This window comes from Orbilia oligospora (genome assembly GCF_000225545.1).
Source record: "Orbilia oligospora ATCC 24927 unplaced genomic scaffold scaffold00083, whole genome shotgun sequence".
Taxonomy (NCBI): domain Eukaryota; kingdom Fungi; phylum Ascomycota; class Orbiliomycetes; order Orbiliales; family Orbiliaceae; genus Orbilia; species Orbilia oligospora.
This window is the reverse complement of record NW_011645640.1, coordinates 1,198,203-1,226,015: the sequence shown is the minus strand read 5'-3', so window position 1 is coordinate 1,226,015 and position 27,813 is coordinate 1,198,203. Positions and strand designations below refer to the sequence as shown.

The window sequence follows — 27,813 nt, the reverse complement described above, 5'->3', positions numbered from 1 at the left end:
GTCTAGCTTCATTACATTTCCCTTTTGGATCATGCAGGGGTTCAGGCGGGAAGGCTTCATGCTTGGCTCCACGCATTATCTGGGGACCAGAATCGATAACAGATAACCATAGATATCGACATATCTTGGTATAGTTTATGCAGTGCGCTCCGTGGAACTACAATTGACTGCTATCTTATTGTCTCAGGGCCAGACGCAAATATCGATACAATTCGAAGGGCGACAGGGATAACATTCTAATAAATTCACAGGTGAGCAGTCTTCATACTCGAATAATATTGTTCTGGAACCAGCTAACCGAAATTCCTAATAGCTTTATACATGTACATACATTAGGACTGAGATCATTGTCCTAGGATTGATATCGGTTCCTTTTCCACTCGTCATTGCATCGCTTCAACGATTTGCAAGCTCGATGCAGACTTGTCGGCGACCTAGATCCCAAGGAAAGATCTCAGGCAAGAAAAGGCCAAATATTGCAAAACCCTCAAATTTACAACGTTTCTGGACCTGATTCGAAGGCTTCGGGTCAACCTCGGAGAATACGTTGACCATAAGAAGCTGGTATAAGCTGTCTTCTGTCTTCGGCAGATTTTGGTTTGGGAGGAATCTTTCGGTTCGACACATTTTTCGTTTAGCTTGGGTAGAACAACATGAGTCCTGGAATTGCAATTGCGCAGATGATGGAACACCGTTCGATCATCCGACCGCGATCGTCTAAGTGAGAAATGAGTTCGCAGTTTGTGGATTCCATATATTTACCCATTTCGTCTTTTGGCCATGATATCTATATTTCTGCGGAAAGCGACAGCGGGAGGAAAGGTTTGGGGGTTATATAGAGATATAGCCTCAGGGGTTTAGATTCGAGGCTGGAGTACTTACAATGGATTTAATCTACATGTTATACATATCTTCTAGCCTGCAACCCGAGCTTCAAGCTCCCTTAGAGCTCCGGAGCTCGAGGGATCTATGACTTCATCGAAGAATAACACGACAGAAAGGATCCCGGTTATCCGTCATATACTAAGATTTTGAACCTGACATAATCAAAACCCAAGCTATTCCCAATTCATTCGCTTAAGGCTAGAATACGACGTATGTACCCGACCCTCCGGACCCTCCGAACCGCTGCCTGCTTCCTCTGGGATGGGTGGTTAGGATTCGTAGACAAAATTACCCTTTTTGGTCGTAAATTTTGTGGCTTTGGCTTTAACCTTTTGGCTCGGATGACGGCAACTGGAGAGGAAAAAAGCTTGTCCAAAGCATTGCTCCACATAACCCCTGTACCATTTGCTTCCTCTGTCTCTGCTGATTACGTCTCACCGCATTTTCCTCTTGTTCTCCATTGTCAACCTCGCAACCTCGTGCAGTCTGTTTTCTTTGTCACCATTATTTCACAAGGGCACTTAACTAAACAGTAGTTACGCGGCATGCACTAGAAGGACAAGCTTTTTTGTTCTCAGCCCCAATCGCTAGCGAAATAACCCCCGTCAGAGAGTTCTCTGGTCCCAAACTAAAATCTGCAGCCTCAAGATCTGCCCTGTTGCATACATTTACATTCCCGGATTGGGTCGTATCAACCAACCCTTCGAGGTCGTATTCACGGTGCAGCGCTGAGAACCACCAAGACAATAAGGATTCTTGGAGATGACTTCAAATTGCATATAACGCTTTTTTATTTATATAAATAAAGGCTTCCAAGAACTCCCAAGACCTTTTTTTCTCTTGTGTAGTCATCATCATCATCATCATCATCAAGCGTCATCAATTCTCCTTTCCAGACTTCTTCTTTTTCATCTTCTTCTTTTTCAATCATTTCTCTTAAAGTCCTTAAACTCCATAATTAATCATCAAAAAAAACCCAGTTAAAAGAAAACCTCTCCCAGACCTCCAGAGCCTCAACGCGCATTCACAAAGTCTTAGCTGCGCCCAAAAGCAAAAATATACAACAAAAACAACACATAATACCTCTAAAAAGAAAAGAATAAAAGAATAAAAAGCCATGGCAGCAACCCACTTTTCCTCCATAGAAATAACCTCCGTGGTCTTCCTCGCAATCTTCGCCATCCTCTTCATCCCCTCAGTCTACATCTGGATCACCTACCTACGCGCGGGTTACCACTGGCGCTACGGTTTCTGGGGAGCCTTCATCCTCTGTTCCGCCCGTCTCGCCTGTTTCATCGCCGAACTCGTCTTCTATTCCTCGAATTACACAAACACCTCTGCCGCGATCGCATACATCGTCACATTATCCATCGGATATATCGGATTACTAGAAACCGAGTCAGCGTTGTTTGTTAGTTGGGCGGAAAGTCATATCGAGTTTAACCCCACGCAACAACAGTTCCATGGGAAGATTCGGTTGTTGAATATTGTGGGTCTTGGGTTGGTGGTTTATGGTAGTAGTAATATTGATAGTCGGGGCCATGTGGAGGATTCGGCTTTGGCGTGTATTCAGGCTGGAACTATTATATTTTTGGTGTTGACGGTTATTCAGTCTGCTTATGTGGCGTTTGGGTGGATAATGTATCAGAGGAAGAGTAATGTAAGTTTTTTTTTCTTTCCCCCCCTTCTTCCCCTTTTTATCTTTTTATAAAAAAAAGTATAGAAATACTAATGAATACGTGAAAAAAAAGACTCTAGCAATCCTATCGGTAACAATGCTAGCCCTCTACGTCCGTATCATCTTCGGTGTCTACTCGACTTTCCACCGAGAGGTATCAATGATCACTTTCAGGGATTCGAACGTCAAGTACCTCGTCGGGTGTACTTTAGTGCCGGAGACGATTGCTTTGATACTTTTGATTCTGTTGGGGTTTATTAATATTCGGAGTAAGAATTTTAAAACACTGCCACCTAAGAGGCGCGGGGATGCGCCGGAGGCTTATGATGTTGATGGGTTGGCGTTGGAGGCGAGGAAGCAAGGGCAGGTTACTGGGGAGAGGGTTTAGAAGGAGTGTAATTGGTATTATTGAGCGTATATATTAGAGAGGGTCCCGGGGGGGGGGGGTTTGATTTATTCTGGGATGGGTTTTATTTCTTTTTATATGGCTGTTGGTGTTTAGGTTGGATGCGATCTTTTTTCCTTCTTTTTTTCTTTCTTTCTTTCTTTAGCTTAGAGTGTATCTATTTGATGGGTTTTAATGGTTAGAAGGAGTTTATGGATTCAATTATCTAGTATAATTCAACTTCGTGCTGTTTCAAATTCGCACTAAAGTATTAGCTATATATTGCGATTGTATCATTCATTTAGAAGTAAGATATGCATGTCCACGTATCGATACCATCTAATCAGGTGTTTTAAACGTTTATGGCCATGGACGGCATATATACATATATATGCACAGTAATCATAAGCACCACCTTTTATAAGAAGAATATTAGCTTTTAACTAGTACTTAACTATTATAAAATTAAAAAACCAATCATGACCAGTACAGTCGAGACTGACATTTCTATTACTTTCAAGGAGCACCATTACATCTCCATATAGCTGTAAAGTTTATGAATATATAAAGATAAAATACAGAAAAAGAACTTTAATATATTATTATTTTGACATAGCCATTATATTATATACCATTAATCATTACCGCTCTAGTCATAGCTATCGCTTTCCCACCCCGCCGAATTCCCTCATGATCAATCTGCAACGGATATTACAATCTGACAGTCTACTGTACCCTCCAGTCCGTACAAAACCAGCACTAACTATAAGGGCCGAAACAAAAAAAAGAAAGACGCCGTACTCTCCACAGGCAAAAAAAAAACAAAAGAAGTTAAACTACTCCCCATCCCACATTTATAATATAACATCGCAAAGGTTTCATCACCACGCTGGTAAAGGAAAGGATGTTAAAGAAAAGATGTAAAAGAAAGGCAGGGAAGTTGGAAAACGAGAATGACCCAAATGCAAAAGAGTGTGCGTCCATAGTAAAAAAAGGAAGGACGCCATACTCTCACCAAACCCATGCAAAAACATCATCTACAAAAACAAACAATCCATCTACAACCTCACCCATCGCCATCTCCCCTTCTACTCACTTGAAATTATGAATCACAAATATAGCCACAACCCATTCCACCATAAACCAGCATACCAAATACCAGTCTAACCCCCCCAAGGCCCACCACGGAACATCTAACCCTCCATCCAAAGGATCAGCTTCCCACTCCCACCGCTTCCTTCCATACCTCAATTGCGTCATAATAATACACTCCTCATCATCCCTCTGGCATACCCCCGTTCTTCCCAAATTCTTCCATCGCGGGCCAAGAGGTCCGCTGACATAATGTGCTTCACCGAGTAATCCGTACTGTCGGGTATCATTAAACGGATAGAATTTATCGCCCCAGTGGCCGTCGAAGTAGAACCACGATATCGGGGCTTCCGGGTTATTTGCTGACGGTAGGAGAAGGTGGTTTGAGAGGTTGTAGTTGTACATTCTACTGTTGAGGGATAAATCCCACATGGGGCCGGTGTCGGTGTTGTCGGCGAGAAGACCGAAGGGGACGATGTATTCTTGTTTTCCGGCGGTGGCATAGTTGGCGTGTGTGCCCACTGCTGAATAGATTACAGGCTATACAATGAACATATTTAGTATTTCTCATTCATCAAGGTCTGGTCGGTTGGTATAACATACCCTCTTGCCCTTCTTTTCAAGTGCCTCCCAGACGTACGCATCTCCGCCCGTATGTTGACTCAAAAACATATACTTTGGCTCTCCATCTACAAATCGTACCATGCTATGCTCCCAATCGCCAACGTGATTTCCAAACCGCACGTTGAAAACCACGTTTCCGAGGTTATAGCTGTAGAAGTAGAACCAGAAGGCGTCGACAACACCATTGCCCTTGTCGACCCAGATTAAGGTGCCAGGAGCATCGCATTTGCCGGTCTTCAGGTCGGGGATGTTGAAGCGTGCGGAGAGCCAACCGGGGTGGGCTTCCGGGTCGTCTTTGCTGGTGAGGTAAAGATATGGGGCGTACTGGTTGAAGAGGGAGAGGTTGTCGAGTGTTACGTCTTCATGGACGTCGGTGAAGTTTAATTGGGGAATAGTTCGTCGAAGACTATTTCAGTCAGTCATTAGTATCGCCCAAATCCTTTGAAGGAGTAATAGAGAAAAACATACTGTAAATCGATATCACCGGGCCAGTACTCCTCCTTCGAATACAAATGTATCAAAGGCGCATACTCGAGTATATATTTTGGTACATCCCCACTATGCCCCCCCGCATCCTTCCTAAGCTGTTCCCTCTCATCCAGACGTCTTTTCTCTTCCTTATAATCGCCCCAATCGCCCCATTTCTCGTCCTGTCCTTCAAAACTCGAATCTGGCTTACCATCGCCGGTTCTGGTATCCCCGCTTCCGCTATTACTCTGCCGTACCAACCCAAGGCTATTATCTAATATCCCGTCTAATTCCGATTTCCGATTTTCCCAATTCGACTTTAAGGCCTTTTCTCTAACTTGAACGAACCGATGACCTTCGGGACTTATAGCATTATGCCATCTTCTCGATTCCGCTTTTCGTTTGGCAGGCGACCGGGCAGCCCAGAGGATATCATGGTATGCTGTTCCGAAACCTGCAAAGATTCCGCCGACGACGTAGGTGAAGAGAGTAGTGAAGATGGAATGGTTTTCGTAAAGGATTGTGCCGGCGGCAGCGGCGGCAAGAGTGAGGTTTGAGACGTCGGTGGAGTTGTGAAAGGATATCAGGGGGTCGGGAGTAGACGGAGGCACTGTGAATAACATATATTTTATTAGAATTTTTATTATTATTATTATAAAACTTGTGAAATATTGAAATGGTGATGGTGGTGGTGATATCAGTAGTAGTGGCGGCGGTGGTGAATTGGGGGAATTCATGTCAGGGCAAGCTTACTCTTCGGCAACAGCTAGCCGGACAAACACCCTGGCATAGAGAGCCTCTTTTTAAAAGATCCAAGTCCGAGTTAAAGGATCGATCGAGGGAAAGGAAAAAAGTGGATCGAGCAAACTGAATATTGTAAAAAAAAGAGAGGAACAAAAATATGAAAGAAGGCCTGAAAAATAAATAAAAATAAGGGACGACCTGGAGGATTTATAAGGATCCCATCACCTTCCGTTACGTCCGTCGAGTTTTCCGCACTTAGAATGTACACCCCAGAAACGTTATGAGAGAGGGAAAAGAGAGGGAAAAGTGAGAGAGAGAGGGTACTCGGCCAGCGAAGTTTGCGCGGTTGATCCGGAAGTGCCGCTGCAAGCAAAAGATGCTAGCCCCCCCGGACAAATAGAAGACAAAGACAAAGACAAAGGACCAGTTGCAGATGCAGTGGCTAACTCAACCAGGAAAACGGTTGTGCGCCGGGGTAAGCTAAAAAAGTGCAGTCCGCTTAGCTTAGCCTGGCTGCCACGCAAACCTTTGCGAATTCGAGGGACTCGACGGTTGAGAATGGGATGATGATTGAAGAGGAAGCTGACGAGGGTTTGAGTGTCGGAGTCCGAGGTTCCAGAGAGAAAGAGCGAATAGGTTGAATAGGTTGGATGGGATGAAAATGGAATGGAAGAATTGTAAGTCTAGTTTATACTCGTTCGCTCTTTTTATTAAGATGATGATGAAGATGTGGATGAGGATGCTGAGGATGAGGATGAGATTCCCTGATTTCTGGGATTATTGAAGATGACGAAGTCCCAAATATAGGCGGGTGGCCGGGGTCTTTTCGATAAATTAAAACGTATGTATAATATATTATAACCAATGCAATAGTATATATCTCTGCTTTCCGTTTTCGCGATGTATATATCTGTATATTATGTCTATAATGAACGAACCGGATCAGTTACTCGAGCATCGAGGAAGGTTGAATTCATGAAGTTGAGGAAGCACAAGCAGCGGGAGTGGCTGTCGAGGAATGGCAGGGTTTTGGTGTCTGTGTTGGGGGACAAGTCTGCCTTTAAAACCACCCCTGTGCCAGATCTTGAAAGTATACGTATTCAAGGCTTATATTTGTGTCTCTTCTCTGGTGCGCGGCAATTTGATTGCCATACTAATTCTAACCAACAATCAATTTAATTTAATTTAATTTTATCAAAAGGTTGTTCAGCTGTTCCATGTTGATGTATGTATATTTGTCTGCAGGTCCTCGTGTTCGGATCATTGGCGAGCGTCCAGAAAGCTTCAACTTCTTGCCGATGTATATTATATATTATATAAGTATTATACAAGAGGAATTCAGCATAAACTCCCCGCCGGCGTCGGTATCAAATTCTTTCCCCACTACCTAGCCAGTCTCATCTTCGTGGATTCAAGTGGACAGTACCGCTATAATATGCCATTTTATGCATTTACAGTCTTCTTACTTTCGATTCTTGATTATAAATATTAATCAAATGTCCTCCAATAGCCTTGCGCAGCTCGGTCTCCCTCCGTTTCTTATTGGTCTCTTTACTCTTTCTTTCTCTTTTCTTTTTTTCTTCTCCTCCTCGAAATTAATCTTTTTTTTTGTCAAAGTGCACACACACACTGCAGAATGGAAGAGGAAGTGTGTGTTTGTCAAGTTGGTCACGCCGCCGCTGCTGCCGGGGCCCTGCTTTTAATCCGGTGATACACCTGGACACCATCTGCATCTCTTGCATCTTTTGGAGATCATCTTTGCGGTACATGTACATGAGTACTTGGATATCAAGTAGGTACGGTACGACCGGATGGGAAGCTTAATACTGTTGAATCGGTAGCACAGAGCTCTACCAAAGAATTCGAATTCCGATAGCTGTAGTTCTAGCTCGATAGTTCATATAATGATATATGTACTTAAGTATATATCTATCGATATCTCTGAAGATTAACTATAATACTTCTGATTCGAAGTACGTATAAATATAAAAAGACTTATCATAAATATATTTAATATTCGAATAGCACATAGGTACTAATGGAAATACCTTTTTAAATGAGACTAGTAAACGTAAAAAGTAAGATTGTTCGGGAATCTTAGACACTAAAACGGCCGAATATATATCACCAGACCTCCCGAGCATGACCTCCTCAGATCAGCTTTAGCTCCCTACCGATAATGCAAAGTCGTGGAAGCGAGAATCCGGGGTGCCCTCTACTAGCTAGACGCTACTTGCAAGGCTACTCACAAACCTGCGTTTTTTATATATTTTTAATTTCGAAGACCATCTATTTCATCTTCCAATAAAATATACCTACAAATCATACATTGAATAGAAAAAAAACGGGACACCGCTATATACACACTTCCTCCCTTTCCCCCCCTTATAAAAATAAAAAAAGATAAAGATAAAGAGCTAATTATCATAAAGAGATAAACCTTTTTACAAATCAGGTCTTGTAGTCTCGGGTCCCCACATCGGACTCGTCAAGTTCGTCAGTCCCTTACTATTCTCACATGTCGCTCTACCGCTCAACGGTCCCGGTTTCGGTATTCCCTTGACTTCTGGAGGAACATCACCGGTGATAACGGTGGTGTTTATCGGTAGATCCTTGGTGGCTTGTGCGTAGCCCTTCAGGGCATCTAGTAGCTGTACTGTTGATTCTGGGGTTAGGTCTTCGTAGAAGTCGTCGTTGATTTGGACCATTGGTGCTGTTTATCAATATGTTAATATCATCCTCCAAGATCACTACATATGTATACATATATATATATATATATATATAGAGTGAGAGATGGAATACGAACCATTGACGCAAGCACCTAGACATTCCACCTCGCTGAAAGTAAAGATCCCATCTTCGGTACTATGTCCCGGCTTAATCCCCAAATGATCTCCGATGGCCTTCATGATCGAGTCGGAATTGCAAAGTTGGCACGGCGTGGTCGTGCAAACCTGTAGATGGAACTTGCCCACCGGGTTGCGGTTGTACATCGTATAGAAACTTGCGACCTCTATTTATATTTACCATATTAACACTCCTTCCCCCTCCTCCTCCATAATATAATGGGGGAAAAAAAAGGAATTATCATACCATAAACCCTCATCGGCGGCATCTCAAGTATTCTAGCGACCTCATTCATAACACTCAAGCTCGAAAACCCATGTTGTCGCTGACCCAGATCGAGAACAGGCATCACAGCTGCCTTCTTATACTGCGGAGGATATCGCTTCAGAATCTCCGCAATCAGCTTTTCGTTCTCCGGACTGAATTTAAATGGAATGTTCGCATGGTTGTCGGCTGTGTCGCGGTGCTGTTATAGATTATAAATATATACCATGTTAGCCATGTCTATATCGTATATTGGGTGGAAACCCCCTTCCTCCATCCATCCGATCTTCTACGAGTAGAAGGATCGAGAAGGAGAGGAATATAACGTACAACGGCCAATGCATGGCTACTCCGTGACGACGAGGACGGGGACAATGCTGCCGCCCTCATGATTGGAGTGGCGGTATGGGGTCGGACGGTTTGAGTAGCGGCTCTACAAGCGGCCGCCAGCCGTAGCGATACCGATCGAGCGGCCATTGTGAATTGTTATAGCAGGGATTACGAAGGTCTTGAAAAAGTCGAAAGAGGCAGGGGAGGTGGAAGACCCGGTGGAGGATGATATTGGGGGAGGCGGTTGGGTGAGCGGGTGGGTGTTCGAGGTTGTTGCGAGGTTTTGGTGTCTTTTGGTTTCAATTTTGTATGCGGTCATAGACTGTCCGCAGGGATTCTGGTATGCGAACCTCCCGTGGGACACACCATTCCTTTTGGAAAATACAATGATGAAGTTTTTAAATCTACACGACGATGGTTTATTTATTTATTGTCTATGAGGAATATAATATCCCAATTGACTCTCTTCGAAGTCATCTTCAGAACTTAGGTTGCTGTCTTTACCAGTTTGTTTTTCCCTCTTCTTGCGCCGAATAAGCGAGGCCTGATTGGCCAGATTTGGGTTTCAAACTATCAAACTTCTTCTTCTCTCCTCCCACCAAAGAAACTTAGTACTATACTCTTTCAACCCACCTTCACGAAAACAATATAAATCGATTCATTCTCAAGATACCTTCAAACTACTTCCAATATCATGCCCTCAAACTATCATCAAACTATAATCCAAATCATCAATAATGTCTACATCAAACATCCCGCCGGTTGAACGTCTTACCATCTCCTCCCGTTCACCACTTTCAAACCAAGATTTCCAACCAAAGGAACCGGTATTCGATGAGAATGAAGACACCGAGGTATATTTCATACTACTTAATCCCATATAACTAAAATATACATATGTATACTAATTTTATTTCTGTCAAGTCATTCTACGTAGTCCTCGACGTCTCCGGCGACGACTTCGCAGCATACGGTAAATACCGTGATGGTCGTAAATTCCGCCCTAGAATGGGTGACCAGTATTACGAAGATGACGCCTCAGGTTCCGAAAACGCCGGTGGCTCCGACTTCGAGGGCGATGATAATACCGCTGCTCGTAGAAATCAAGAAGATGAGAATTCAGATGCAGAAGCAGAGAATGATAATGACGACGATGGCGGTGGTGGCGGTGGCGGTGGTGGTAACGAAAGCGATGGATCTGGTTCTTCGAGTCTATCACATGTACCAGACGGTCCTAGGGATTTATCTTTACAAATTTTGGATTTGGATTCTAAGAATCCGTTGGTCAGCTATGAAGGGAAGATATATAGCTGTACCTGGAAGATTTCGAATGGTACGGAGATGATATTTGAAGCGCCGCCCGTAATTGATCCTTCAGTTGCAGACGAGGAAGGGAGGAAGTTACGGCAGAATCAGGAGTCGAGGTTATTGGCAACTACGGTTCATAGATTGGAGGGTTGGCCTGGGAAGTTGAAACCTAGAGGGAGAGATAAACAGGAGGTTTCGACGAAGGCTAGGATGTTTGCGGAAAGGCTGGATGCGGTCTTGGAACATCGGTTGAAAGAGGCGGCGAAGAATAAAGAGGATTTGTCGGGAATCACGATGAAGAAGTTTAGTGAGGGGCAGCAGCCGCCGTCGGGGCGGAGGGTTTGATAGATCTATCACGAACTCATATACCTAAGATATCATCTACGGAACAGTGGGATAATAGATGCCATGAAACTCTTAAATTCTCTAATATATATTCTAACGCCGTCTTTTGTTAAACCCTCTCATTGAACAGACGAACAAGGGTGGCCGCTTTATACACAAAATGAACTAGAAGGGAAACGGAGGACTAGTAATACAAAATAACTATCTGCCCCGGATCGAGCAAAGAACAACCTAATCGATAGGCGAATATAAATATCGAAACCGGAATATGCGTGTACTATAGCTCATCCTTTGGATTAACTCCAACCTTCTGTCTCCACTTCTCAAATATAGCTTCGATATCCTTCCTCATCCCGCTCTGCATCTGATCGGGTAGAATGACGGTATACTCCACAAGTAAATCACCATGTCCATCCTCTTGCCAAACAGGCATACCTTCGCCCTTGATAACATCCACATGGCCCGGTTGAATAACCTGTCCCTTCTTCCTGCCAAGTTTAACCTCGTGACCATCCAAATGCGTAAGATTCCTACTCCAATCGCCCAACAAAGCTTCTCTTAAGCTCAAGACCTCCTTGTGAACCAAATCTTTTCCGCGCCGTCTGAACCACCATCCATCGAGATTCTCTGTGTTAGGCGAATCAACCGGGCTCCGCTCGTCAAGTTGAACGATAAGATCCCCAGCGACCCAATCGGGACTTTCATCGGCCTCGTTTTCAAAGCTAACCCTCATACCGTTGGGCACACCCTTATCGACCTCCAACCAATGCGTGACGGGCTTCTTAACCACCCGAGCGCCACGGCATACAGGACAAGGACTTGTGATCTTACTACCCTTACCCTGACATTTATCACAAACCGCCTGCATCTGTTGAAATATCCCAGGAGCAAGCATTTGTTTAATAATCCTCACACCACGTCCATTACACTGATCACACTTCTCGGTATGTCCGTCACTAGATCCAGAACCCTCACATTCTTCACAAATCTGTTGTTTCTCGACTGCGAATTCCACACGGTTTCCGTTGTAGAAGTCCTTGAGGGGTACGGAGACTTTAACTTCCATGTTATGACCACGACGTTGTCCGTGGCCGTGGCCGGCATGGCCACCGCCGCCGAAGAATCGGGAGAATAGATCGAAGGGGTCGTGGTGTCCGCCGCCTTGGCCGCCGCCTTGTTGGTGTTGCTTGTAGCCGTCGTAACCGTATTTGTCGTAGACTCGGCGGGATTCTTCATTTGAAAGAGCTTCGTAGGCTTCCGCTACATCGATAAATTTTTGATGGGCTTCTTCGTTTTCACTATTTGTTTTTTTTAAATAGTATGTTAGAATAGGGTTATTAAGCTTTGAAGAAATTGGGGGAGTTTGGAGAGGTTTGAAGCGTACGGGTTCTTGTCTGGATGGTATTTCTTTGATAGCTGCTTATAGGCCTTTTTGAGTTCTCTGTCTGTAGCTTTCTTGTCGACTCCTAGGACCTGTAATCGATGGAATAGAAACGGTTAGTATTAAAATACCATTGCGATATAGTAATGTGGGGAGGAAAGGATTAACCTTATAGAAATCCGGTGCAGCAAGAGCTAGCAGCGGTAATAAGAACAGAAGTAGCTGTAAGAACAGCATCTTGGAAGAAAAGAAAGAAGAAAAAAAGGAAAGAAAGAAAAGAAAAAAAAGGTAAAAGCCCACAGAGGGCGTGCGACTTGTGGAATGTAGTAGATCTGACTCCTCGAAGCTTTTAGATGTTATGCGAACCCGATAATTATATCGACGATTATAAAAAAAAAAGTTCCCGAAGGAATCTCTAAAAGTCAATTGCGCCGGAACTACCACCGTCGGCTACAAGAGAAAAAGCGAAAAATGAGAATTAATTAAAGAATTAAAAAGGAAAACGTCTTTCTTTCTTTGCTAGTTAAGAGAGCTATGGTAGTATAGCACCCGAGGGATAATGGAGGTGTGGATTATGGAAGGGAAAGAGAGAGAAAGAGATGAGATGGGAAGGAACATGCAGCGTGTCCAGAACACAGATCTTTTGATATCGCGAGAGAGAGCCGCAGTGCTAAACTTGATAGATAACACGTTGACAGTTACACCGGACACCTGTTGTGTTGTGCCCTGTGTTGTGGCCCCTGCTACCTCGACCAACACTTCCATTTTTATCTTTATCTTGTTTTCTCTTTCTTTTCCCCGACTGAGCATGGTGACGAGACAAACTGAGCACAGATGGAATTAATGCAATGGAGACAGTTGGGATAAGGTTATACACAGACCAGGGAGGGGGGTTATCGAGACCAGCCTCCCGAATAGGCCTGAAATCAAGGAATGATTCAGGCCACTCATCGATGAGTCGCAAAAAAAACGCCAGGCCAGCAGCGTTTCGCAGGAATTTGAAATGAAATGGCTGGAAACGGAAACACGAAAAGGATTCAAATCAGGTGAACTCGTGTTCGTTGTCGTCAATCGAGTCATCGTTGAGTCACCGGCACCCCGTTAAATTCTAAACCCTGGCTTGACTTTCCTCAAAAAGTGCTGGGGTGAGTGACGTTCGCGTTTGGACGGCGCGGCGGTCTTCTTGAAATTGAATTCGTTCGTGCGGCTTGGAAAAACTGCGCTTTTGCTCACTTTCGCTGAATGGGAATCGGATAATCCGAAGGAGCTTAAATCCCCATCTTTCCCCGTCGCACTTTTTTCTGGTTTTACTTTATTCTCCAGCGGGCACAAGTAGAAAAAATCATATTCCTTTCTTCTCTCTCTAGAATTTCGTCTTAGAATTAGATCAATTGTCCAGTTTTCGGGTTCAGAAATCTCCTTTCTTTCTTTCTCACTGCGAGCTTGCTACAGCTGCTGCGCGTCAGCTTCTCGTACGACTCTTGATAATTACCACACTTCCAACACACTTTCTACGGCATCCCACTATCCACATCGATAGCATCATGGCTCCGCTAGATAATCTCATTTTCGCCCTCAGTGGCAGCTTTGAGGGTTACACTAAGAGTATGTGATCCAATTGGCTTCTATAAAATACAGTTCTTCTCGATTCTAATTTTTTTAATTCTACTTTCCAGAGGACGTCGAAAGCCTCATCGCCAACAATGGTGGTGTTGTCAAATCCACAGTTACCAAAGCCGTCACCCACCTTATCACAACCACAGAGGATTACCTGAAAAATACTACAAAAGGTACCGGCTTCCCATGTTGATAGATAAAAAGAAAGAAAAGGATCAATTACTCATGCTTTATGATTATCATCATCATTATAGTTGGCAATGCATCTGCAAACGGAATCCCCATCGTCACTATCTCTTGGTATGTCTTTTTAGTCTTTCAAAAAACTCAATTGTTGTTTCAATTGTTATTAACAATAACAAAATAGGCTCGAGGATTCGGTCAAAAAGGGAAAGAAACAAGCCGAAAGCAAATACGACCCATCGAAAGTAACGAAGGCTTCTACATCTAAGGCCTCGACATCAAAGGCTGCTGCTGCTGTGGCACCCAAGGCTACTGGGACTAGAGCACCCTCTGCCCGAGCTGCTGCTGCTGCTGCTTCGCAGGCCTCTCAAACCTCTGCACCAGCTTCGCAGACTACCACCATCAGCGGCAAGAAGCGTGGTCGTAAAGCCGCTGATGATGATGAAGAGGAAGAAGAGGATGCAAAGCCAGCTAAAGGTAAAGGGAAAGCCAAAGCTGCTGATACCAAAACAAAGGCTAAGGCTCCTGCCGCCAAGAAGAGAAAGGCAAAGAAGGAGGAGTCCGAGGACGAAGAGATGGATGAGGAGTCCGAGGAGGAAGATGAGGAAGAAGAAGATACAAAGCCAGTTGAGGATGATGAGGAAGCTGCCGAGCGTGAGCGTCAGAAGGGGTATAAGGCTCCCGTTGACGAACTGTGTAAGTTTCCCCTCTATACTTGAGTACCATATAGACTTCTAAAACTAACTTCCTCCGTAGGCAGCTTAAGACACTCCGGATACCAGGTTTACGAAGACTCAGATCACATCAAATACGATGCTTCCCTCAATCAAACCAACATTGGCAATAACAACAATAAATTCTACGTCCTTCAACTGCTCAACAAGGGGAGCTCATATGCAGTTTGGACCCGCTGGGGCCGTGTCGGAGAAAGTGGACAAAACAAGCTTATGTCAGGTTACGGCCTTGACGGTGCCCTGAAAGAGTTCAACAAGAAGTTCAAGGACAAGACCGGCGTCAACTGGGACGATCGTCTTAATGCCGATAGGGCTAATAAGTACACGTACCTTGAAAAGGACTACGCACCACCAGAAGAAGAGACGAAGAAGGTCAAGAAAGAGAAAGACACCGAAGTCATCGAGTCCAAACTTCCAATGCAGACCCAAATCATTGCGAATCTCATCTTTAACAAAGATTTCATTCAGCAAAGTATGGCTGAACTCAACTACGACGCCAAGAAACTTCCACTCGGCCGTCTTAACAAGAATACTATCGCCAGAGGTTACGCCCAATTGAAGGCTATCGGTGAAGCCCTTAATGCCGGCACATCCAACCGATCCATCTTCGAACAGCTCACGAACTCTTACTACTCCACAATCCCCCACTCTTTCGGCCGTGACCGCCCAACTATCATCAACAGCGATCGTCTTCTCAAAGCCGAAATTGATCTTGTCCAATCCCTCGGTGACATGGCTATCGCTGAAAAGATCATGAAGGACGTCGAATACGCCGAAGACGAACAAGGCAACCGTATCCACCCACTCGACAAACAATTCGCCTCCCTCGGCCTCCTCGAAACAACTCCATTGGAAGAGGACACCAAGGAATACCAATACCTCCGCGATTACTTCCACAAAACCCACGGTCAAACCCACTACCACATCCGCGCCAAGGTCGTCCACATCTTCCGTATCGAACGTAAAGACGAAAGGGACACCTACGCAAAGGAGAGCTACGACAACTATAAATCAGACAACCGTCGTCTCCTATGGCATGGTTCCCGAGCTACAAATTTTGCTGGTATCTTATCCCAAGGTCTTCGTATCGCTCCTCCGGAAGCTCCTGTCAACGGTTACATGTTCGGAAAGGGTGTTTACCTCGCCGATATCTCTACCAAATCAGCGGGATACTGTGTTCCTTCTATTTCTGGCCATATGGGTCTCATGTTGCTCTGCGAGGCGCAATTGGGTGACCCGATGTACGAATTGACGAATTCGGATTACCATGCTGCTGAAAACTCGAAGGCGGCAGGGTGTATGTCGACTTTCGGTATGGGTAAGACGGCACCAAAGAAATGGATGGATGCTGGTGAGGTCCACGAGGATATGAAGGGTATTCAGATGCCGAATCCGGATGATAAGACAGGGGATTCGAACGTTAAGGGCGCTTATTTGCAGTATAATGAGGTATGTTCCGCTATTTTCCGTTTAGGATCCAAAATCAAGAGAACTGTAACTAATTCAAATATTTACTTTAACAGTACATTTGCTACTCGACTGCACAAATCAAGTTGAGATACTTGTTCTATGTCGACTTCCATTGATCCACTCGTAGCTGAATTTCTGGTTGTCTTTCTTTTTGTTTCCCTTATCAATTTGCTGATAAAAGCTTTAAATGTGGTTGCATGATGGCGGGTTCAACTGGTTTGAAAACTTTGTTCTTTTTTGTTAGATAGCTAGGGATGTTTTATGTGATTTAATACATTATCATGATGAAATTCTATACGAACCGTGCGGATTTTGGGTGTAGGCAATTCTAGTGAACTATTCCTATCATTATTGATATCGATATTGGGCAGAAGGCCTTCCTCGGCATTTGATCAATCATCTGGTATTTTGCTTGCGAGTTTTCACGGTTTTTAGAGACTCAAAACGTGCAGATTATAAAATCTAAATTGATATATCGATACATGCAAGTATAACGCAATGAATAAACGAACACAAATTCAAAAGAACATTGCAAAAGATTCTATAATATTAATCGTACACCCCCCATATCATTATCATCCCGCTCTCAAATTCTTCACCAAGATCATATGCATATCAAATGCTTAGACCTTAGACAACCCAAATTGCCTGATATACTTCTCATCCAAACAGACCTTTCCAGTGCACTCCTCAGGTCCCAATCCCTTAGGACAAGTATTAGTAACACAGAAGCTCTGGCTGGGAGATCCAGGGAAATTGCAGTCCGCATCAGACTGACAATTCCTCGAGAATCCCCATGACAAACAAACTCCCATCCCATCATTAAGCGCATCCTCACCGGCGCAGAGCTCCAAATTCGATGGGTTCTCGAAACACTTCTTTCCGGATTTCCCACCGCATCGGTTGACACCTTCGCTGCGAATGCCGACGATGTCGGTAACAGCCTTTTCGACGCAGAAGCCGCAGTAGGCTACGTCCATGGGGCATTGGAGGGTGTTGGCGCGTGGGATACATTTGTAGGATTTGTCCTTGGGACAGGTGGTGTTTGGGTCGGCGGGGGTGGAACCGCATTTGATGGCATTCTTCATGCAGACACCCTTCGGGTCGTCCTTGAAGCCGAATTCACCGACGCAGGTTTCGCCGGTGGCGCAGGTGAGGCCGGAGCCGGCACCGCAGCGTTTTTGGGTTTGCTAAAGTGGGTATGTGTGTTAGATTATTGTCTTTGTATGTATTTATGGTGAAGAAGAAGAACTTACGCGCTTGGCGATAGCACCTTGTGGTGCGGCGGCGGCGGCAGCAGCGAAGATGGCGAGGATGAGAGTGGCCTTCATTTTTGCGGTTTGGGATTATTTGTTTGATAGTAAAGTTGAAAGGTTTGTAGAATTAAATTTTATACGATCCGGTCGTTTTTTTTTGAAGAGATTGTAGAATAGTAAAGATCTAAAAGCGTATGCTTTTTATAATTTGTAATAAGATTATAAAGAATTGAAGAACTTTGTTGTTTTTGTACTGTGTGGAATGCTGTAGGACTGTTGATTGAATTGAATGATTGTATGATATGGATTCGAGATAATCGTCGGGAATCGTGGTCTTTTTATATTTTGAAATGACAGCGCAAGAGAATCTCTTGTCGTCCCTTTTTTGTTGAGAGTACAATGTAAATGGAAGCAGTTCCTCTTTCCATAATCCATGACTTGATCGATCATGATCTTGTCCCTGCAGTTCTGCCCTGACAGCTGTGGATGTCCCTTGTTACATTCTGTACATGCATCCAGAGGTCTCACGAGAATAACAAAACAAAAAAGGAAACATATCCCAGCAGAAAGGATGAAAGAAAATGTTCCAGTTCGCTTCAAAAGCTCTGCAAGCTTCATGCACGTATGTCAAGCAAGCAACGGGGTACTTACATGTATAATAGTCCGCAAATAGTAATAACAATGAAAAGGGTATACTATGCGGGGTTTAAGACAAAAAATAAGAAAAGAAGTGTGAGAGAAAACTCCACATGCCATCGACGGCATGGAACTTCTAGAATCAGATCGGTTACACAAAGATATGACACCTGATAAAAAAAATAAAAAAAAGTTGTGGCAATGCAGGGAAAAAAAGCATGGTTCCGTTTACGGTAGGTATGTATGTATGGAACCAAAGAGACGGATGTTTACGGTCCATTCCGGAGCATGTTAGCGGCGGTGGTGTGCGTGCGTGTGCGTGGTTCCATGTTTGGGGGTACATATGGGTGCTGGAGATTGAAACATTTCATGCTCAACTGCATGATAGAATTTGGGGAAAGGGCTACCGATTGGTATATGAGGAATCGGGTATCGATACCGTCTGTGATATTTGTTTAATATCCTGGATTAATTAATCATTGTCTGATAGAAATCCTATAGTGAATTATATTGCTATGCGCCCTGAAGGCATGATATCATTACGATTGAATCGATCAAAGCTATGAGCTCGTCTCATGGCTGTAATCAAAGATCATAAGAAGAGAAAAAAAAAATATCAAAACCTTCACCTCGGTTTAACGTTATGACACGTGGTGACTAAATTTAACTATTTCTTCTTCTCATTAATCAATCGGGCTCGATCGAGGTTCTAGAAGCATACAGTGTCCGCATAGAAGCGGCTATTTGGTCTTGTGCATTGAACTGCCAAGTTCTTATCACCACCTCCACTGTCAATGTTACATATCCGAGAAGAGAAAGAAAGAAAGGAAAGAAACTATGAATGCCTTGGGACCCGTTCCAGGGTACTTTCTTCCCAAACTTGCGGCAAGGTCAGGAAGAACCCTGTGGCGTTCAAGAACCTCTGCACTGGGATGTGGGATTTGGAAGGAAGGAAGGAATGGTTTGGTGTTGGCATGTGGCTTTTTTTTCAGACTGGGCGTTGGGTATGCAAAGAAATGCAGGGGTTGTTAGAGGTGGTGGATCTGTAACCTGAGGGAAGGCCTGGCTGATACTGGGGGAGTATATCGTATGATATCTAAAATTTGCATGAACTTCCACTTTTGAAGCTCTGTGGGAGATATTCTGAAGGTGGAACTGGTGAGTATCATGATCATGATCAGTGAGTGCTTGCGAATTGAATATTGAGTATTCGGGTTTCTAGCTTTTCCCTTGCAGAAGCCACAAGCTTCATCTTTCAACAGTTCTGACACCACATATGCACATACAACTTGACACGCAAATTAAACAGCAGAAAAGAAATATATCTTGAATTCAGTATATACTATCCGTCCAGATCCTGACTTCATGAAGAAAAGAAGAAGAAAAAATTGCGATTAAGACTTCATGCTGAAGACTTACATTCATATATTTAGAAACCTCAGTAAGTGTCAATGTCTGAGAATTCAAACTCAACCGACATGCGCATGCTTTCAAGAACTATCTAAGAAAAAGATTAATTTAATTTCCGTTCAAAACTCGAGCTTTTAACTCGTCACGATTGATTTTTAAATACACGGAAGCACCCAATGCAAGTCAGGACTCAATTAGAGTTTTTTTTGTTCGGTTTAAAATTCCCCAGGAATTTTCGGTTCCCAGGCGGTTATATTATATAATGTAATACTTGGAAACATCAGTGCGCGACGTTTCGCCACCAGCGGGCTGGCCATGAAGAGGTCCGTCCGCTTCTAGTAATTCTTGGATCTGCCTTTGGGTTTGACTCCTCGAGCGGGCTGAAGGTATGTATGTTCATCTTGATTCGTGGAACTAGCTAAGCTAACGTTTTCTCAAGCCTGAGAATTCGAACTTGAGAGGCAACCGCAGCATCTTCTTTACAGGCCATTACCATTATAAGCGTCGACTTTGAATATTACTTTGGGGATATATATCGAGAGGGCTCGAAGGATGATGGATGAATACCAGCAAACTTTCGAACTGACTCGTAATAAAAAATAAAATAAAAAATTATTAAAACATCGTCTCCACGCCGGCTTTGTGATCGGATGATATCGCTCGCTCGCTAGCAGGGATATGACACGGTAAAAGTCACGCCCCTGAAGGGCACGCAGGTCCACAGTTCAAGCGACAACCAAGCTTCAATGATACCAAGGGAAGAAGTGCCGAAAAGTCCTGACAGGGAGGAATAGCTGAGGGAGAGAGAGAGAAAAAAAAACCAGATGGATGGAGTTCTTTCGTAAACCCAGTACATACATACACACTTACTTACTTGCCTCTCGCACTTTTGTAACCATCCTGTTCCTCGTATACATTATACATACCTACCTGCTCTTTCTTAACCTATCGATCGATATCAGACGACCGGTAAATAATAATAAAATAATGACAGTCACCAGCATACCCCACCTCCCCGATTTTAAACTCCTCCCGTATAAACTGCCCCAAACCACCACAGGAACCCCGCCTTCTTCGGATTCGGATTCAAATTCGAATTCGTCTACACCGCCAATCAAAATCCTCAGAACCTCATCATGGACTTACTGCGGTCCCCTCCTCGACTTCCCCGTCTCGAAGGATGGTGAAGCTGACGATAGTTCCTTACCACCTTCATACCATACCTGGCACCGCGCAACCATCCGCGGCGAACCATTGATAAACCTCCTAAAACCATTCCTCCTCTTCGCGCACGAGTTTATAAAATCCAATGGTTTGAAGCACTACTGGATCACCATCCGCGCTTCGCTGCCTACAAACGACTTTAATACCCCAAGATGGCATGTCGACGACGATTTCTTCGATCGCGGTAGCGCAGCAAATTTAAATAATAGTAATAGTAATCACCACGTACCGCATACGACGACCTCGTATAATTATAATAACAGCAACAGTAACCCCAAGATAAACCGCACGCAATGGAAACTAGCGACTACACTATTAGGACCCGGCACGATGTTCGCAACCAACACGACTTCCGCCCGACAAACCCTCAAAGCCGTAAAACAAGCGGTTAAAACTTCCTCGCCGTCGCATACTTGCACGTCGGTCATTTGCCTCGGTTGTGCTAATTTAGCCGAGTGTGTTCGAAAGGCTTTGGCGGATGAGTTGAAGCACGTGGAAGTCGTGCAGTCGAAGGATGGGGAGTGCTGTTTTTTCAAGGTCGGGGATGGGATTGGAGCGGTTCATTCGGAGCCTAGGATGGATGGTGGGGAAAGAGTTTTTGTGAACATTGTCCCTGGGAGGGAAGAGGAGTTGAGGGAAGTCATGGGGAAGTGGGGGATGGAGGAGTGGCCGAGGGCTTGGTGTTTGGGAGTACCTGGAGGCTTTTGGGAGGAAGAAGGGTAATACGCAATATATTTCCCTGGGGGGGTATGTTAGTGATGTAGGATATGGTGATATAGGAGCGCGGGCGCGGATTTGCAATGTTGAATTCGAGGAGTTAAGGGGGGTAATTCGGGTTCAGAGTTATAGTATGCCTTCTGTATATTGGGCAATGGGTGTATCTAAGTAATTAACGGAGGCCATCTTTTTGTACATCTTCAATTCATCATTTTGATCAAATACAATGGTATCAGCAACTGTACATGCGACGCACGTGCACACCCCCTCTGCATGCCCTCCCACGAGATCTTCGCTGTTGAGTTCATGTTCAGACGACTGTTCCACGAAGCCCCCCAATCCAGCAAAACAACGCAAAAAATACAACATTCTCACAATCCGAGTATCCGTTCAAAACCAGTAGGAGATCTTCTAGAATTATCTACATCATCGAACTCAATAAACTCTCTCTCGCGGGGTTCCTGGCGTTACTCCACTGTCACAATCTACTTAAGCCTTGTAAGGCGTGTGCCCAAAATGTTACTAGCTACAGCGACTTTATTTTATCTACCAAAAATTTTTAAGACTTCATGTCGGGACGAAGGTCCTGTATCAATCTAAACCCCAAAGCCTTGGATATTCGAATCAATAATCCATTTTTATACATATAGAATTCAAACCACCAAGATGAAGCTACTCATATCCTGTTCTTTATTATTCTTAATATACTTGATAAGTCTTTCAATCGCCGAAGAAATTCAATTTTCAAGAGTAAAACGATACAAGCCTGACATCGGCGACGAACTTATCGAGACCGATCCACCACTTACATCCACCGTCATCTTCGACGATGTTGATACCTCACATACAGCCCCCGCCGACAAAGGCGGCTCCAAAACATCTCTAGAATTATTCATAGAACCCACAGACTCAGTATCCAAATCCACTGAATCCCCACCTTCCGAAACCCTAAAACCAACAAAACCCGACGCTTCAAATTCAAATACAGACGACTCTCCGCCACCTCTTACAGATTCTGACTCCGATTATAATAATTCTACCTCCAATTCAAACAGCACCTCCAAAAAACCAACCGGAAAGCCCAAACCTTCCTCCTCTTCCTCCGCACCACCAGAAGACGTCGTCGAAGAACAACCACCAGAAACAACCACCGCCTTCTTCCAAAAACTCGTAAAAGTCCACATAAACCCCACCCAAGCCCCAAACTACCCCACAAAACCCACAAACTACCCACCATTCGCAGACTACGAACAGGGTATAGTCTACGTCAAGGGTATCCCCCACCAAATCCTCGCCGCGGATACGAATTACAATCGTCTAAAGCAGGCAGAGGACGGTATAGGCTGGGAGGAAGCGGATAAGAAGGATGATAAACAGAAACAGGAGGAGTTAGAACAGGAGTTAGAGCATCAGGATAGATTGGTTGCTGGGGGAGCTGGGGGCGATGGTCATGTGGTTTATAGTGCTGATGTGACGAGTGGGGAGGAGAATGCGGTTAAGAAGGCTGTGTTTTTTAGTGTTATTGCGGCGGGGATAATTACAATTGGATTGTTGGCTTTCTTTGGGGTGTTTTAATTGCAGGAATTTAAAGTGGCGGGTTTTGTTATAAAGAGGCAGATGGGCTACGAACATGGGAGACAACTGTTGGTAGGGATGTATGCATCCCACTGTGGTTATTTCGAATTCATAGATTGAATAAGTAGATTGTACACCCAACGTCTAGCGTTTAATTCACGGTATGTGCATGGTATAAAAGATATATACATCTAGGATCATTGCTATTGAGAAAATATACAACTATACATCACCATGTTGGCCTATGTCTCCCGTCTCCTTATATTCAGAGGCTGCTATTTTTTTATAGACATTGGGAGTAGTATCTGTTGTAAATTGATGTTAGTGACTATCCTGAAAAGTTTACAAATGTAACTCTTAAGCACTTACGGGTTCAGGGCCTGGCATGTGGATCCGTCTACACAGGCTGTGGGGCCGGTCCATCCAACACCTCCGCACTATGGGAAAATACTGTTAGTTCATATCTATCTTCATTATTGTTCTCAAAACAGAAAGACGAACCTGTCCCCATTTTTGCTGTGCCGGTTGGGCAGCAGTAGTTGTCGTCCTAACTGGAGTAGTGCTAGGCGTGGTCTGGACGATCGGCGTAGTCGTGGTTGTAGTCGGTCTTACGGAAGAAGTCGTAGTCGTAATTCTTGGAGTCGTAGTACTCGAAGTCGTTGTTCTAATAGTCGTCGTTTGAGCGGCCGTAGTCGTAGTCGTGGTCGGAGTAGGACCCAACCCGCTCAACCACTGTACGCAGACTGGTCCGTTTGGTGAAGACCAGGTTGCAACTGGGGTATCTGGCCAAAGACCTGTAGTGGCATCACGACGGAAGAAGGCGATTCTATTTGTGTTTGCAAGTGCCACGGCGACGTATTGGCCTGAAGGGTCGAGAGAGAAATGGCGAGGGGTGGATCCACCGGCTCTGAGGAGCTGGAGGAATTGGAGAGTACCGTCTGAGTTAATCTTCCAAGCGGAGATAGAGTCTTGGCCTGGGTTTCCAGAGAAGGAGACGTCTCCACGGTTGGAAACGTAGGCGAATTTCTTATCAGGCTGTGGATCCAGAGAGTAGAATATTAATATTTGAATGATATAAATTTATATTGATAGAATGAAGAACTTATAAACTTACCGAAATTTGAATTTCACCTGCAGTTGGCTGCGGGTTCTTTGCGGGGACTGTAGCGGTTCCGTAGCTGCTGACTTGTTGGAATGAAGTCAAGCTGATCCCACCTGATGGATAGGTAACCTTGTAGGCAGTAACCATATTTCCCATCTCGCCGACGAGGTAGTATACCATTCCAGCATCGGTATCTACGAAAATACCGTGTCGTGGACCAGAACCACCGGGTGTCTTGATAGTAGTATACTCGGTAATACTGGCACCGTTAACAGAGTAGATGCGGATTAAATCTGCACCAAGGTCATTTGCGAACAAGAATTTGCCGGTTGGGTCGAAGATGACCTGGTGAGGATGAGAGCCGTCTTGCCTGTTTGCAACAGGTCCTGTAGGAGTGTTATATGTGAACTGCTGGGAGACACTGGATAGGACGCCACTGCTGCTAAGTGGGTATACGGCGACACCGTGCCCGTTACTAGATAATTTTGTTAGTCAGTTCCTAGTGACAAAATACGAAAACTGGTTCCTTTATTAAACATACTATGCAGCTGCGGCGACGAAGTTTCCTGCTGGGGATACCGAAGCATGCAATAACCCATTCAATCCATTCTGGCTGCTAATTTTCGATAATTGTCCGGTGCTTCCAATGCTATAGGATACAACGGATCCTTGACCGTTCCACGGTCCTTCATTTGTCGAGATCAGGAACGAAGAACCGACCAGAGTTTGCCATGTTGGTGCGGGCGTAGCATTCGAATCCGTCGAGATCTGATTGACGCTGGTGCCATCGAAATCGATTGTTACAAGTGGACCTGATGTAGTACCGACATATAGTCTAACGCCCAGCGCTTGAGGAAGAGATGCGAGCACTGCGGCCGCAATTTTTGTCGAAAACCTCATCTTGTAGACAAAGAATGTATGTATAAAATAGAAACTATAGGTATAGTCCACCTAAACAATAGATCGATCTACGACTTCGTCTGCCAAGCTATGCATGCAGCTTTTCAACCCCGCGAGAGGCGTTCTCCTTGGGGGTTTTATATTCCATCCCATCTTCTGAACCCCAATACCGATCTACGAAACCGTTTCTGGATCCGCTGCTACCTAGAGCTCTTGGGATGAATTGCTCTGTATCCGGGCAATTTCCATTTTACCATTTTACCCGGACCCCTTGTCTGCATGTTCGGAAGGCTCTTTAAAAATTCAAGTTACTTTTAGATTGAGGCTAGGGAATAATAGCCGCTTGGGTCGCGTTTCCGAAGCTTGTTTCTGATGCTTTGGACCGGAGATTTCGGGAAGCAGGTTGTGTTTTAGAATGGGGAAAGTTAGTATTGTGTTATGGGGTCTGCCTTGCGAAGCTTGTATTTGCGACAACAGCGGGTGCGAGCCCCGCAAAGTCCGTAGAGATGACATTTTTGGTTAGACGCTAAGAAGTTAAATCTGCTCACGTGGATGCTTAGTACACAGTTTCGTAATATTGTAGAAATCTGTAAGAAATATATTTTGTAATTGACGTTATTTTGTATACTAGAGTCTTTAAATTTAAAGAGTATGAGGTGGGCCAGCTGCCACCAAGTATTGTAGCGTATACATGTAGTTACATTGAGAGTAATTCGTAACACCATAGCGTTTCAATATAGGAGTATATAGCTTGTACTCAATTAAAAATCGATCCATCATGAGTTTTTCGAACTTTCGAGAATCGCGATCGATCAAAGCTAAGGTTGTATATGTATTAAATCGAGGAAGGTTGCCGGTTGAAGGGACCGGACAACACACAAATTCCAACATTTGGGTCGCAGATGTGCAAATCGGGATTCGAGAGTCGATTTTGTTCGAAGGACTATAGGCAGTAATCCCTATTGGTTGAACACTCTAACCGTTAGGGCATACTAGTACATATACTTAATAAGTATTTAATATGTCTTCGTGACAACGATTGCGCAATACTAGTTTAAGCCCTATACAACACTCCTTCGCTACAACTTCTAAATATGTACATTCAAAATTAGACATTAGCACTATTGATTTAGCCGCGAGCTTTTTGGTATGTCAGGCTCTATAGGTTTTGGAAATTTGCTACCGCTATCCGATATAATAATATAATCCACCTCTATGGTCAGAAATTAGTCTGATTGTAAGATCTTAGGACGGGTGCGGGGGAAATACAATTCACTTAGCCTCAGCTACAGGCTCTTTGGTTGTATGCCACCTGAAGGTTCCCAGATACTTGTTTCCTGAGCTTGTGATTACGGCTAAGGATTTTGCTAGTGATGTCAGTATCTCGAGCTTGTGTGATTGGGTCTTATTGATATTAATAGGGTCCCCTCGGTTGCTAGATGCTCAATTAGATACCCACTTCGGCATATATGGCAAATACATGATAAATCTATAACACTGCATTGTGGACTAAGTAGCTTTGGATCTTGTCGGAAAGTTCCAACAGCGACGTTGAGCTAGTTAAGTTGCTAGCCTGTCGGTGTAAAACAGGCGCTAGCTACGAGGCCCTAGAAAAAACAACCTTAAGGCCTCAGCCTTCCCATGCGACGCCTTACAAGGAAAACTATAAGGAGTCCAATTAGAAGGCTTATACATCGACATTTAGATTGAGATCTGGCCCCTTATGCCTTAGAAGTATTTAATTAATGGGCTTCGCAGAACCAGATGTATATATATCCAACACACGTTTCATGCATGTTCTGATCAGCTTAACGACCGATGAGCCTGCGCCTAGCTTTGATCCATTTATTTTTATTTGGTTTTAGTGTAGAGAGTAGAGCAGAGGGAGGGAGAAATTTCAGATCACAAGCTGGGAGAATATCCTTCGAGAAATAAAAACTCGTCACGAGGGACGAGTACTCGAGTGCAGGTTTTTGTCTTTCGACTTGATTTGTAAACTTGATACGTCGCGTTGCATTCTGAAGACCCATGTGCATACCTACTTAGGTACTATACTGAGCTCAAGCTCAAGACGGGACGAATTATCCATGCATAGTGTAGTTACATTTCCGGTTACAACCCTACCGCGGAAGATCTATATCTATTTACATATAAGTAAGTAAGTATGTATGTATGAATGTTCAAAGCCACAGTGTATACGTGTATACGTATTGTATATCGGGTACCAGGTGCGGTGCTGGAACAAATTGCCAAATACGCTCGTGCCCAGGAACTGACCCGTTGCATTGAGGTGCATCTAGCATTCTAACCCCCAAACGTTGCAAATCCTGCTAAACCAGGATACTATTTTCGAAATTTTTTTCTTGAATGTTACATTGGAATTGCAATTCGGTATTAATTAATACGATAGATGTGAACAGCGGATGCAATACCGTTGTGGTTTTGATGTACTCAATTGTTGCAGAATGCGAACTGCCAGTCCCGTTCGGCCTCTAACGTTATAACATCATCATCATCATCATCATCATCATCATCACCATTGCTTAACAATCGAGTACAATCTATATTAATAGAAGTAACTTACTTACTTAAAAGTATATAAGAAAGTCAGTAATAGGTCCTGCAAGGCCGGGGC

General features: G+C 44.1%; 10 protein-coding genes across 10 annotated transcripts; 5 read left to right on the top strand and 5 right to left on the bottom strand.

The window, feature by feature from the left end:
* Positions 1-2,002: 2,002 nt before the first annotated feature.
* AOL_s00083g358 (uncharacterized protein) lies at positions 2,003-2,951 on the top strand (the record flags this gene model as incomplete). The annotated part of the gene is made up of 2 exons (XM_011125537.1): positions 2,003-2,545; positions 2,637-2,951. The coding sequence occupies 2 exons, from the start codon at positions 2,003-2,005 to the stop codon at positions 2,949-2,951; spliced, it is 858 nt and encodes a 285-aa protein (XP_011123839.1).
* A 1,089-nt stretch (positions 2,952-4,040) lies between these two features.
* Positions 4,041-5,755, bottom strand: AOL_s00083g357 (uncharacterized protein; the record flags this gene model as incomplete). The annotated part of the gene is made up of 3 exons (XM_011125536.1): positions 4,041-4,580; positions 4,644-5,070; positions 5,133-5,755. The coding sequence occupies 3 exons, from the start codon at positions 5,753-5,755 to the stop codon at positions 4,041-4,043; spliced, it is 1,590 nt and encodes a 529-aa protein (XP_011123838.1).
* Positions 5,756-8,320: 2,565 nt separating this feature from the next.
* AOL_s00083g356 (uncharacterized protein) lies at positions 8,321-9,467 on the bottom strand (the record flags this gene model as incomplete). The annotated part of the gene is made up of 4 exons (XM_011125535.1): positions 8,321-8,589; positions 8,686-8,892; positions 8,973-9,192; positions 9,321-9,467. 4 exons carry the CDS (start codon positions 9,465-9,467, stop codon positions 8,321-8,323), a joined length of 843 nt encoding a protein of 280 aa, XP_011123837.1.
* Positions 9,468-10,057: 590 nt separating this feature from the next.
* Positions 10,058-10,973, top strand: AOL_s00083g355 (uncharacterized protein; the record flags this gene model as incomplete). The annotated part of the gene is made up of 2 exons (XM_011125534.1): positions 10,058-10,174; positions 10,245-10,973. The coding sequence occupies 2 exons, from the start codon at positions 10,058-10,060 to the stop codon at positions 10,971-10,973; spliced, it is 846 nt and encodes a 281-aa protein (XP_011123836.1).
* A 277-nt stretch (positions 10,974-11,250) lies between these two features.
* AOL_s00083g354 (uncharacterized protein) lies at positions 11,251-12,591 on the bottom strand (the record flags this gene model as incomplete). Its single annotated transcript, XM_011125533.1, has 3 exons — positions 11,251-12,271; positions 12,358-12,446; positions 12,523-12,591. 3 exons carry the CDS (start codon positions 12,589-12,591, stop codon positions 11,251-11,253), a joined length of 1,179 nt encoding a protein of 392 aa, XP_011123835.1.
* A 1,307-nt stretch (positions 12,592-13,898) lies between these two features.
* On the top strand, positions 13,899-16,474 carry AOL_s00083g353 (uncharacterized protein; the record flags this gene model as incomplete). The annotated part of the gene is made up of 6 exons (XM_011125532.1): positions 13,899-13,959; positions 14,031-14,144; positions 14,226-14,271; positions 14,339-14,850; positions 14,911-16,337; positions 16,412-16,474. 6 exons carry the CDS (start codon positions 13,899-13,901, stop codon positions 16,472-16,474), a joined length of 2,223 nt encoding a protein of 740 aa, XP_011123834.1.
* Positions 16,475-16,981: 507 nt separating this feature from the next.
* On the bottom strand, positions 16,982-17,689 carry AOL_s00083g352 (uncharacterized protein; the record flags this gene model as incomplete). The annotated part of the gene is made up of 2 exons (XM_011125531.1): positions 16,982-17,548; positions 17,615-17,689. The coding sequence occupies 2 exons, from the start codon at positions 17,687-17,689 to the stop codon at positions 16,982-16,984; spliced, it is 642 nt and encodes a 213-aa protein (XP_011123833.1).
* A 2,958-nt stretch (positions 17,690-20,647) lies between these two features.
* AOL_s00083g351 (uncharacterized protein) lies at positions 20,648-21,607 on the top strand (the record flags this gene model as incomplete). Its single annotated transcript, XM_011125530.1, has 1 exon — positions 20,648-21,607. The coding sequence occupies one exon, from the start codon at positions 20,648-20,650 to the stop codon at positions 21,605-21,607; it is 960 nt and encodes a 319-aa protein (XP_011123832.1).
* A 660-nt stretch (positions 21,608-22,267) lies between these two features.
* On the top strand, positions 22,268-23,176 carry AOL_s00083g350 (uncharacterized protein; the record flags this gene model as incomplete). The annotated part of the gene is made up of 1 exon (XM_011125529.1): positions 22,268-23,176. The coding sequence occupies one exon, from the start codon at positions 22,268-22,270 to the stop codon at positions 23,174-23,176; it is 909 nt and encodes a 302-aa protein (XP_011123831.1).
* Positions 23,177-23,459: 283 nt separating this feature from the next.
* On the bottom strand, positions 23,460-25,178 carry AOL_s00083g349 (uncharacterized protein; the record flags this gene model as incomplete). The annotated part of the gene is made up of 5 exons (XM_011125528.1): positions 23,460-23,481; positions 23,546-23,613; positions 23,678-24,211; positions 24,291-24,753; positions 24,820-25,178. 5 exons carry the CDS (start codon positions 25,176-25,178, stop codon positions 23,460-23,462), a joined length of 1,446 nt encoding a protein of 481 aa, XP_011123830.1.
* Between the last annotated feature and the right edge of the window lie 2,635 nt (positions 25,179-27,813).